General features: G+C 38.5%; 1 protein-coding gene across 1 annotated transcript; it reads right to left on the bottom strand.

Moving 5' to 3' along the window:
* Positions 1-2,000: 2,000 nt before the first annotated feature.
* LOC146472373 (LETM1 domain-containing protein 1-like) lies at positions 2,001-12,474 on the bottom strand. The gene is made up of 7 exons (XM_085119747.1): positions 12,107-12,474; positions 10,715-10,797; positions 8,928-9,114; positions 8,282-8,383; positions 7,255-7,407; positions 5,876-5,972; positions 2,001-2,999 (listed from the first exon to the last, which is right to left on the bottom strand). Exons 1-7 carry the CDS (start codon positions 12,449-12,451, stop codon positions 2,908-2,910), a joined length of 1,059 nt encoding a protein of 352 aa, XP_084975873.1. The 5' UTR covers positions 12,452-12,474; the 3' UTR covers positions 2,001-2,907.
* Between the last annotated feature and the right edge of the window lie 10 nt (positions 12,475-12,484).

Raw genomic sequence — 12,484 nt, forward strand, 5'->3', positions numbered from 1 at the left:
AAATCTAGGGTAATTCAGGCCAAATTTAGTCCCAGCTAGGTCTTGTTTCCCGTATTTAGTGCCAAATAGATCATTCTGCAGCTCTAGCATCCCATTTGCATCCTATCTAAACGTCTTCTAGAAGAAACGTACTGAATTTGCCAATGAATTGGTCATAAGAAGAAGCGAATATGTTATAAGGTGAAAAAAGTGAGATGGCCAAATGCCCCGGGGTAATTGGATGGAAGACTAATGCCCGATCCCCGGGATGGACAGTGCGGGAAAATGCCCCACTATTGCCCGGGGGGGGGGGATGGGCACAGCAGGAATTGACTGATGCATTATTTATATAATAATGAATGCTGTGCAATATCCAGCGCAGCAGTGGAACCCAGTTCCTATCTGATCATTGCGTTACAATTTCATTTGCCAACGAGAAGTTTCAAAAACAAGCTTCTGAGGTTTCTAGCTTTTCTAAATGAGCCGAGGAAAAAATAATCGAAGAGCTCGGAGCATAACCCACTTATAGTGCATTCTAGCTCAGATTTACCCGGGATAGGGAACACAGCCCCGCGGATATTTTTTTCGCTTTTTTGCTGTTCGCTTGGAGTGAAAATTCATGATTATGGGCAACTTTGCGCCGTTTTTATATATAATTATATAAAATGTAAATGTAATTTATTTACCCACAAAGTACCAAGGAGCTCTAGGAACTCGTTCAAAGGCGTTCGTGAGTTCCAGGTCGAATTGGAATTTGTGAATAACCCTCGGAGCAATGACGAAAACCAACAACAAACTCAACCCACATATGACGCCGAGACCGGGAATCGAACCCGGGCCACATTGGTGGGAGGCGAGTGCTCTCACCACCGCGCCATTTTTCCCCCACAAAAACAAACTACAGAAATAGCGAATAAGACATCAAGGTAACCTTTAAATCTGAGCCCACCCAAAAATCGAACTAAAATTCACTCTAGGTCGGTTATGCCCCGAGACTTGAATTACAGTGCGAAGCAAGACTGGCAATCGAATGAGAGCTCAGATCACATGCTGGAAATGTACACAAACGGGCAGGTACAGAGCCACTTGCAATTGGCTATTTTTGGCGATTACTAAATGAACATTCTCCTTACACTTTTCAACACATTTCTGTTGGTGCCAGTAAGAAGAAGATGTTTAAACATCACGACACCTTATCTTTGGTGATATTTTCCTTTATACTCGTAGCCTGCGTGGCAGCACTAGCAAGGAGAAAGCAGAAGGGGAACCGGGCGCGCGCGCCACAAGCGAGACAAGCGAGAGCGCGACTTGCACTCGTGACCTGCCTGTTTGACAAGGCGGCGATGACGTAAGGAGAACTTTCATGTTGGTGTAGGAGGCCAAAAGAGTGTTCGTGTCTTTGCAAACACTAACAGCATTAAACAAAAGGACACCACGGACTTGGAAAAAAAAAGCCATGTCCCGGTTGCTTCAGTGAACCTCATTATAAAAGCGAGGTCAAGTGCAAAGTTTTTTAAAACGAAAATTAGTTTTCATTCATATGCAAACTAAACTAATTTTGCCAAAAGGTCTGGATAGCAATAAGCAGGTTAAAAAAATTTAAGAAAAACGACAGAATAATTAAAGAATACGTGACCGAAAGTTAAAAGGTTTTCTTACCAAAAAAACATAGACAGAATAATTATTATTCTGTTACAGTTTTTTCTTTTCTTATTAGCATTTGCATGTACTTATTGGAAATTCATCTTTCTACTTCACGGTTTCAAACTAAAGATGACAGAAGAGCTGTCGAAAACATGTTCTCAAAAATAAAAATTGTCGTTTTTCTTAAACTCTTAAAACTAATTTTCGTATGACAAGCTTTGCACTTAGCCTCGCTTTCATAATAAGGTTCTTGGGAACTCAGGAATGGCTTATTGGAGTTCAGCTTCAAGAGTAGAAATAATGCAAACTAACTTTGCCAATTATAGCAATGGCTACATTATATCTACAGCATGTCAAGAAAAACTTCACGTGATCAGTGTAAATATGGTTGTAGAACATCATTTATAATTATGCAAAACTAAGTTACACTGGAGATCAACTAATGAAATCATCGTCAAATTTGTTTCAGTTTACACCGACACAAGCTGACAATAAATATTTCAGTGCCATTAGACTACACTCAGTAAATGCTCACCAGGTACAACCACTCCAAAAGATGGCTCACGAATCTGAGGTAATTATATGTTTTTGATAAGAAAACCTTTTAATTTTCGGTCAAGCTTCCAAGATTCTCTAACGGTAACAAAAGAAAGAATTCAAAATAACAAGGAAAAAAAAACATTCTAGATGTTAAATGGCCATTCTAGAAAACTTAAGATTACCAGTTCCAGCTTTTTAGATTCACATTTCACTGTCTCCCTTAACAGCTATCAGCAATTTCCTGTTGAGCATTTGGCAGCAGATTTTCCTAAATTTTCATACTTTGTATTCTAAACCAAATAGCAATAGGTTTTTAGTCCTGTAAGTATGTGATTCTATAATGTCCTGTTAAGGTCTAAAGGAAATGCTGGATGCATTCATGCATTCTACACCTCAACAATGAAAGGAAAAAAGGGAGGGAGGGAGGGAGGGAGGGAGGAAGAAAGGAAGCTGAAGGGGGAAAGAGGAAGGAAGGAAGGAAGGAAGGAAGGAAGGAAGGAAGGAAGGAAGGAAGAAAGGAAAAAAGGAAGGAAGGAAGGGAAGGAGGGAGGGAAGGAGGAAAGAAAGAGGAATTACAAGTCTTTTTTTCTAATACACAATCTCTCCTCCAGTTAAAAGCCCCGATTGATTTACATGTATAACCTTAAAATATTATAAGGTAAAATTAATACAGAAGACTATTCTCTTAAGACATCATCAGTATTCATGAAAGAATTTTGTTAGGCAAATGTTCTCATCTTGGCATTAATTTCTTTGACTAATGAGGGCCTCTTTGTCACTGCTATAATTCATGGTCTTGAAGACAGCACAGTGAGCCAAGAATGATTCATCCGTGTCTGAAAGAAGACAACAAATTATCAGTAAATAATTATCAAGCTGCATAGTAAAAGATAAGTACCGTTTTTATTCGATTAAGTGCCCACCTCGAATAAGTGCCCACCCTGAACGTCCAAAAAATTAAATTAATAAGGGGCCACCCAAAAATAACCCTTTAACCCCCAAGAGTGCCAATTGGCACATAATTCCATAACACTTTCAATATTTGACAGATTTCTATGACTTTTTGACACGGAGATGATCTTGTGAAGATCTACTCATTAAAGGATAAAAACTTAACCCCCTCCCGTACAGTATGTGATATGGTTGACCACCCCCATTACTTTTCAACTTTTTCCACCTAGAAGTTGTGGGTCTTAAGACAGCTCTCACATTAATGAACATGTTGAGAACTGCAAAATGAGCTATAGTTTAGAGGTATACCTGATATACACAAGGATTGGGACCTTTTTCAACTTTAAAATTTTTACGTTTTAAGGCCATTTATCTCAAAGCCATAACTTTTCTCATTCATAATTATTATATCAGTTATGAACTACACTCATGAGTAGCTTTAAAATTGTATATCATACATGGACATTGAGTTTGTAGTCTTGAATCTGGAGAAAATGTCGTTTTGCCTTGGGGGTTAAAGGGATAAGCACCCACAGGGCTCAAAGTTAGCGACCAGCTGGTCGCATATGCGACTAGATTTTTTATTTTGCGCCTAAAAAATTTTATGTGGTCGCACTCACGCGCCTAAAAACGCCCAAGTTCAGTGCGCCTGAATCGGGGCCACTTTGTTTCCTCACCTGACAATTCTTGTGTACTCTGCCTGATTAACACGAAACAGAAGCTTGAAATAATAAATTCAAATGTGGATGTAATGCAATTAGGTTCCACATAAGAAAGTTGCACCGTTTTTCTTACATCAGTGTGTGTTTTATTTGTTTTTTCTTCAAGTCCATTTCTTGTCCGTGTTTCATCCCACCCCAGACTTTACCCCAGACTCTTCTCGGTTACGTGACCGCACCGCTGACACGTACGTACGAGTGAAGGCAACCTTCTGAAACACGTGCTTCTCGCGCAATTTAGTTCGCTTTGCCGATATTAAAGAGTCAAGAATGTTTAAACAATCTGGGTTAAGAGACTTTTTTTTCTTCAAGGTGAGAACAAGTTAATTAGAGTTACAGTTAAGTCAATGCGCTGTCAACAATCTAATTTATTCTCTTTTTCGAAACGCTCATTTACAAAAAGAAAATTTATTCTCAAACAGCCGGCGGCTGCCTTCCAACACATTTGACCCAACTCCAGCTTAAAATTTCGGAAATGCGCCTAGAAATTTACACCTGGTAGCACAGGTGCTCCCAAAGCCAAAAATAAACTTTGAGCCCTGACCCACCAAAACTCCCCTTCCAACAATTTTTTTTTACTAGTCCAGCATGAAGTAAGAGGAGAGTCAGTTTTGTTCCAACTTGGTTTTAGACACAGTTGTCCATGATTACAAACTTTTATGTTGTTTATGGCTTGTTCACATGTATGTTAGCTTTTGTACTTTGTTTTGTCTTGTTTAAGAGAAATAAACTTGTTATCCCTTGTTTTGTTATTCTCTAAAGATGTCCTTGCTTGCTGAAAATGTTGGGAAATAATAAGTGCCCACCCTCCAATAAGCCCTCATGAGCCCAAAATAAAATAAGCGCCCAGGGTAGTTAATTGAATAAAAACAGTATGTCTGTGAAGCAATGTTAATGGTCATAGTCCAGTATACTGTATTAAGGTGGTTTGTTTCTTTTAATTCTTGCAAATAGCTGAGTCTTCAAGTTATTCATATTTACTTGCAATAATTTATTACATTGTAATTGGAATATATGTGATGGTTATTTTGTTAAGTCAAGATGAATGAGAATGATCTATCATTCAGTGAGTGACACACTGCATACTAGTAATTGGAAAAAGTACTCCTATTAGGAGTCAAACTTGACACCTTCCGATTACTAGTTTGGATGCTCTACCACTGAGCTACAGGAGGCTTGGGGGAGCTAAGGCCATTAAACTAGGTTCATGGGACAAACATTCTGCATACTGCTAGCATTTGAAAGTCAATGTGTGGCTTATGCACAATGGATGATCTACCTCTACCAAGAGGTTCAGCTTTGAACTAAGTGGTGTACCTTGCATGGCTGGCCTGCAGGTACAAGTGTGGTCTGCCTTAGGCTCCCATTTAGGATCATTAACTATATTAAGTTCAATTTGAATTATTTTTCCCATTATTTGATTGGAGTGCCTGTAAACTACATAGCTTGGGTAGCTACATGTTATTGCACTCCCACTATAAACAAAACATCTACATTTCTTACATTTATACTCTAAAAGTGCTGTTCTTATACATGTACAGTGCACATGTAGTGTCCACAGCACTGATGTGATGCTGAGCATCAAGCATCAGTGAGTATCTCAGGTTTCTATGACACATTAATTTTTATTTCTTAAATAATAGGGAATTTAAGCAGTGACAATGACAACACCAACAAAAACGTCACTTGAAAATATAACTTTATTTTATTTGTGCTACTTGCCGATTTCTTCAGCTTGTTCAACTTCCACAGAAACAGCAAACCACCCAGCATTCAATTGGTAGGTGTGGCATTCAAGTTAAGAAAGCGAATACAAAAAAACGTCATGTGTTCACGTTCTCCACAAAACCTTGAATTTGGTCATTGCATGTTGCTGTTTTGCAGAGGATGGCAAAGAAATGTACCAAAATTTTTAAAATGCTTGTGCAGATCCAGTGATCGCATGTTTTTGCTCATTAAACCTATCGCTTTGTGCCATTGTCATTGCTGTCATCATTGCTCATGTTCCCTAACGTTACCATGGAAATATTCAATGATCTCACCCCCTGCTGCATCTGATAACTCCACCCAATCAGCTAGCCACTGTATCAGGGCCTCTGGGTCAATATCAGTAGTGTCCAGGCCTCTGGAGTGGCAAACCTAACAGGGAAGAACTAATCACTATCACAAATTATTATACAATGAACAGTGTCAAACTGGCATTTTGATTGGTGTAGCGGAGTTTGTGATTAGAGTACAGACGCACGATTGACGTCATCAACTGGTGTGACTGGCGCACGTGATCAGAGCCTAGAGTCCAGCCAGAGTGACTGGTCAACAAAGTTTTGCAAACTGTTCGGTGAATAGCGGACAAACACGAAATTTTTTACAGAAAAGGAAAACTGCCCAATAAAAAATTGGACAAAGACCGTTGAGAGTGACCTTTACCAGGATAAAAAATCTCTACTTTGTTGTGATGCGAAAAAGAAGTAAATATTTTACTGAAATATGTCGCTGATAGAAATCCGGTAATGGTGAGTACTTGATTACAAATCGCAGTGAAGCGACTTACATGCTGCATGGCAAAATGGAATCTATTTGTTAAGTATATTGCTTTAAAAATCATCACACACTGAGGCTACAAGTATTCTGGGAAGAGTATCCCTGTGTCAGAACTTTTGGAGGCAGTGTGGCAACAAATCCTTAAAACTACTGTGGCTTTGAGTCCACTTTGAACAGAAAGTTTAAAATTAATTTGCCATGCACCTGTCTTGACACCAAGGACCGCTTTTGACAGGAAAGGTAACCCTTTCATATACCTTCCATGGGAAATGTAGAAACCTACAGTAGAAACAGTATCTTTTTTGATTGGGTCTGGTGTGCGGGATATTTTGAAAGGCCCTTTCAAATGCTTAAATGAAAGTTTTCCCTACTCTTTTCCAAACTTTGGCTTGTGAAATCCCTACCCTTTCAATATATACATGAACGAACCTCTATCCTGAAAAAGGTACCCCCCCCCCTTCAAACGGAGCCTCCCCATAAATTATACTTCCTTATAGGGACTACCCACCCCCCTTGTTGTTGTTGAAAGGCTTTTTTCTCTTGTAGTGCAGTGACTCATTATATTCTAAAAAGAGTTAAATTTACCAAAACTAATATACTGAAAACTGCTGAGAACTCAAATCTACAGTAGTTTGCATGGTTTAGATATCACTTTGTAATTGTCAAACCAGTATTGCTTCTGGGGTCTCCCTATCTGCTAGTAAGCAACGGTCCCCAAAGGAGCGAGAGTTCTGGGGACGTTACTGGTCGTCGCACTTCAGTACTCAATCTTGTATTTGTATTCACACAGCTTTAACTGATGGTCACTAATAATATTATTATAAAATTAAATGTAAAAAACTTGTAAGTAATGTCAATATTAAAAGGAACATTCCCCTACAGCTTTCAGTTGTTCTTCATGGAGATTCTCAAAGCCCTCTCTCTTCATAGCAGCATCTTCCTTCTTTATTGAATTCAACAAGCGCTTCAAACGCAATCGCAGAACTCTGTTTGGAAGCCATGGACTAATTAGCCAGACCTGACTGAGCTTTTTCTGTGGAAAATAATTATGAAAAAAGTGCAAGCAAGACAATTATATAATTATACAAAGCAGTACAAATACCAGCCGATGGTTCCACATTAATGTTCAACACAATGATCCTGCAATTTCTGATCTACATGTAGAGTGTGGAATCACTGGGATGATAGTAATATTTAGAAAATTTCTAAACAACAATGCATTCAGCTATTCAATTTAACACAGCTGCACGATTTGCCATACAAATGCATCAATCTCAGATTGACTATTGAGGACTTTTCCAAACTATTACAGTAGTATTTTCTCAACACAGGTGGCTCACATGACCGGGGCTTAACCAGCATGAAGCATGAAGCAACTAGCAGCAAGTCAATCTTGTACCTAAAGTCCTTACGCTCTTTGCCATTAGTTGGTTGCCAAGGGAAACTCTGGGGAAATGGAAAAAATTTAAATATCTTGATAGACCTTTTTCACATGGGTCTCAAGAGAATAAAAAGCTTTGTTTTTGTACAGTAAGCCTCACACTGAATTCGCATCTGACCGAGGCTTGCTGTGCATGTTTTTCTTCCCCCGAGACTCAACATGGCCATTGAGTGATAAGGGTCTATTGGCTTCCCTGTGGGCTTCCCTGTGACAGATGTATTGTTTTACTTCAGAAACCCTGCTAAAAAAAAATTCCAGTTCCTCAGAAACTCTTCTGATGACTAACCACTGGCCAAACAGCCTAAGGACTCTGGGTCTGACTCTGGCAGTGTGGAGTATGAAGTTCAACGGAAAAGCGTTCATGTATGTTTTCTGATTCACAGTTACCTATATTATTATAAACTGCATTAAGGGCAAATCTTTCTCAGTCTGTTAAAAAAAAAAAATATTCTGAGCCTTTCCTTACCAGATGATAACGTGGTAGATGATCAAAGCTGAGAAGTTCTCCCTTAAAGAATTCCACTGCACTTAACAGCTCTTCATTTGAAGGATGCTGTTTGTTTACAATCTGCACAATGATATCAAGAACAGATCAATTCCTTGATCCTCCAAACTTGAAAACTGCAAGCATCGAGTCCTTGAGTCGAGAACTCTGAGTATCAAGTCAAGTGCTTCAACCCAGCGGGGTGGGGACTCTCGTTTTGAAAGGGGCAGGGATGTTCGTCCTCTGGCTAAGGGGGTAAAATTTGGATTTTGGTCTCACTAATAGGGTGTTCTGTACAAAACACCATTTAGCCTTAGCTTGAAGGTCTCATTTAGGGTTGTATGTGAAAAGTCACTGTATTTTTTATTTGTCTGTATTTTAAAAATATTAATAAATGGTCTCTTTTAGGAGTCAAAAAAAGCTTGGGCCATGCCCAGATTGGTCTCCTTTAGGAGTTTAATTCAAAATTTCCAACGAGCATCCCCACCTCTTTCATATGAGGCCCCCCCGCCGGGGTGCTTCAAGTACAGTTCAAGCAGAGGGACTTGAGACTGACAATTCACGTCTGTAAGAAACTACAAAAAGCTCAAAAAGCACCATAACACAGAACCACTACAGAAATAAGTACCTTCACTGAAGTTGACATTAAGTCTGTAGATCGAGTGTTTGCTTTGTACCTCAAAGCCAACCTCCCAACTTCCCTAACAATGGGAAGATAATGTCTTGTTCTTCTTCTAACATCCTGCAAGGCAAAGTTCTCTCTCTGGTGGGGCTGCCAGTAATGACTAGATAACAACTGCTTGGGATAGAGGAAGCTGAAAAATAATTTATTCAAGATGGGCATAAAAAAAGAAAATATTACAAATTCACATTGCTTATTCTTATTTTATACTAAACAATTACAAAAATGTAGAGATAGAACATTTATCAATTGGTAAATTTACATCAAAGGAACGTGTAAGCTAAAGGTTGGTTTCTAAAGACACTGCAGTGCTGCGTCGGTGGGGAGTAGAAATGAATGAGAGACTTTGTGCATTATATAACTATAAAGGTAGATTGGTGACCGTAAAGAGATTTAAGCGCTGACATTTTGAGAGTTAGCACTTCCTCAAAGTGAATCCCCAGTATCGCTCTGACGAAGGGCTAACAATCGAGACATCAGCGCTTGAATTTCTTTATGGTCGCCAATTTACCTTCAGTTATCAACTCTGTTGATAAAACAAACATTCATAAATACATGTAGGAATGGCTTCGCTTGGTCTAATGGACCAGTGTAAAACTGCCACTATTGAATTCTAGTGTTTGGACGACAAATCAACTACAGTCTCCAGCATTTCTACTTTCAATCATTTTTTTTTTTTTCATTACAATTTAATGGCAAAAAAGAAGTTCATACAGTGAATTAAATAGGAGAGGTAACATACATGTAATATAAGTTATATAAGTTAAATAAGAAAAAAAAGAGAATAGAAAGCAGAGAGAGAGATAAAGAGATTAGAATGAGAGGAAGAAAGAGCAAGAGAGGGAGAAAGAAGATAAACAGAGCCATAAGGATAGCCTACAAAAGAGGCGGAAATCCCATACAAGGCAGACCACCTAAAAAACCCTCCCAAGAACCATTATAATTTAAAGATAAAAAATTAGCTAGTAAATAAATATTATTACAGTATACGTAAATATATAAAAAAATGAAATAATTCAGACACCACTTCAGATGTTGTGCAGTCACATAGGCTCAGTTACCAGCCCCTGTTTAGGAAAATGAGCCTGCACCCCACCCTCAAGGAGACGAACAAAGACCCTACTCGAGGGAGTGAAGGAAGTCTAGCCTAGCAATAGTAGGGATCAAAAAATAAGTAAACAAACAGCAAGGGACAGGGCCTTTGTTAGGCCATTGCACTTTGACATGGTCTCGTTGCTATCTTGGATAAAATGAAACAAAACCTGCCAATTGAAAGGTCCCGGTTCACTAGCTGTTTGCTTGATTTTCATGCCTGAGAAATTTTCATAATCCAGTAACAAATCAACTGGCTTCATTGGTCTCAATGGCTGAGGCTAGAATATCTCTTGTTACATGTAGCTGGTATACATATATGTATACATGTAATATATGCTGCAGTTTAAATTTTTGGCGGCTGAAATTTTTTTTTAATATTTATTCTCCTTTGTGCAGCATTCATTACCATAATCTGAAACAAAGGGAAATAAAAATCAAACTGGTTTGAAAATTTTTGAATTTTTGAACCACAACATATACAGGTACATGTACCAAAGGTCAAGAAATGTCAGACAGCTATATAGAGTATTACATCGTATAAAGTTGTCACTGGAAACACCACCTGACAACACACAACTTGTTGGGCACCTCAGATTATTTTGATATTTGTACATAATTATTTAAAATGCAACACTTACGCTACAAATGGAGCGGCATAGCCCAAGAATGGTACAAAGAAACCCACAACAACTGGCAAACTCTTGAGAAGGTCTTTCCTTGTCTGCAGGAAAACAGACTTGTAAAAATTCAAGTTTCAAATGAATATCTATTTTGTATGACCTATCTACATGTATATTTACTGTCATTCCATAACCAAAAACAGCCTTTCATGCAAATTTCAAATAAACCTGTTACCAGTTTCTAACACCTAACCTCTCGTGGGCGACCACCTCTCGTAAGCAACCACCTCTCGTAAGCAACCACTTTTAGAGATGATTGTTTAAAATTTTCAATTGTTTCTACCTCTCGTAGGCGACCACTTGACACACAATCTACTGTTTCTCTCACAGGCGGAAACTGCAAAATGTGTCGCTGTAACATATTGGCCCACATCATTACAGCGGACGCTGTATTAAAATTTCACAGCTGGAGCTACCGAAAGTGTCTCCCGAAATGGCTTAGCACTGAAACAATTGATAACATACATATGCACTATAGTGTACACTGAAAGAAAACTTTAATCAGGTTGAATCCCTTGTAGGAAAGAAACTCTCTTATCTTGTAAATAGCATGCATGTGCATGCATGACCGGTGATGACTCTTTCAACCTTGTATTACTCAACAGAAAAATTGTGGTGATAAAAAGAACGTCTGAACTGGATTATTTAACAAATAAATAAACGCAAAAGTTGTAGATGTTCTACGCTCGAAATGTAACAAGTGCAAAAATGCCGTTTACTGTTTGCTTCTAAATCAGGCAGTCTAAAGAAAAGTTATTACTTTGTGTTTCGATAAGCACTGGAAAAAGGGTTAGGTCTCCGCAATTACTATATGTAAATTACCTGAAACTTAGTAGACCGCCTGTAGCCCGACCTCTGGTAAGCGACCAACTCCCGTGAGCGACCACATATCCTTGACATTATGGGTGGTCGCTTACAGGAGATTCGACTGTAGTCTTAGGTTGGAAGCCCGGTTGCAAAGTTGCAAAGTTGTAATTTTTATGTAGCATAAAAAGGTAAATTCCATTCTAAACTTTTCGCTCCTTTACAAACTTATTAAACTGGAGTTTGAAGAAAAATCTTGGAAATGCATACATATATACAATGCATGACTTGCATACAGTTTAATTTTGTGTTGAATGATGAAAGAGTTTTCAATTTGATATACAGATACATGTATTTATTTATTCATTTAATACCTGCCTTTCAATCTGGACGTATGCAATTTTAAACTGCCAAACAGGATCACAAGTCGACGCAATCTCCAACTTGCATTGACGTGCTTCTTCATTTTGTCGTGGCTTTATGGTGATCAAAAATTATTTTTTTCAAAGCTAATCATGCACACACGTACTGTAGACTTTGACCTACCTGGTGTAAATGAATTATTTCATCTGTTTTTAACATATCCCAGTTGTAATTGCTATGTTTCAGCCTCTTCTGTATCTCAAACATCAGCTTTACGTCTTTGCCTAACTTTTTACTCCCAGCAACAAATGTGTCGACGACTTTGCGAAATTTTTGAATCCGAGAATCCCCTCTCGCTGAATTTGCGCAAGTTGTTGAGAAGTTCTCGATTCGATAATCGTCCAAACGATTACAAATACTTCCAGCTACTTTGAAGTAAGTGAAAGTTCTTTGCTGTAGCCCTCGGCATTGGACAATCGCAAATATACGGTTGCAACATTGCGTTGTAGTACGACAACAGACCGCCATATTTCTTTCTTTCTGTTTATGAAGAAAAATCGA

The sequence above is a fragment of the Pavona decussata genome, unplaced genomic scaffold (genome assembly GCF_977016875.1).
Source record: "Pavona decussata unplaced genomic scaffold, jaPavDecu1.1 SCAFFOLD_100, whole genome shotgun sequence".
NCBI classification, from domain to species: Eukaryota; Metazoa; Cnidaria; class Anthozoa; order Scleractinia; family Agariciidae; genus Pavona; species Pavona decussata.

Bases quoted from the DNA above. Each gene is read 5' to 3' on its own strand.
- LOC146472373 (XM_085119747.1), bottom strand. From the start codon at position 12,451: ATGGCGGTCTGTTGTCGTACTACAACGCAATGTTGCAACCGTATATTT. The intron at 5,973-7,254 runs GTAGGGGAATGT...CTTCCCTGTTAG, and splicing joins ATGAAGAACAACTGAAAGCT to GTTTGCCACTCCAGAGGCCT. The intron at 3,000-5,875 runs GTGAGATCATTG...GTCTTCTTTCAG, and splicing joins GTTATCAGATGCAGCAGGGG to ACACGGATGAATCATTCTTG.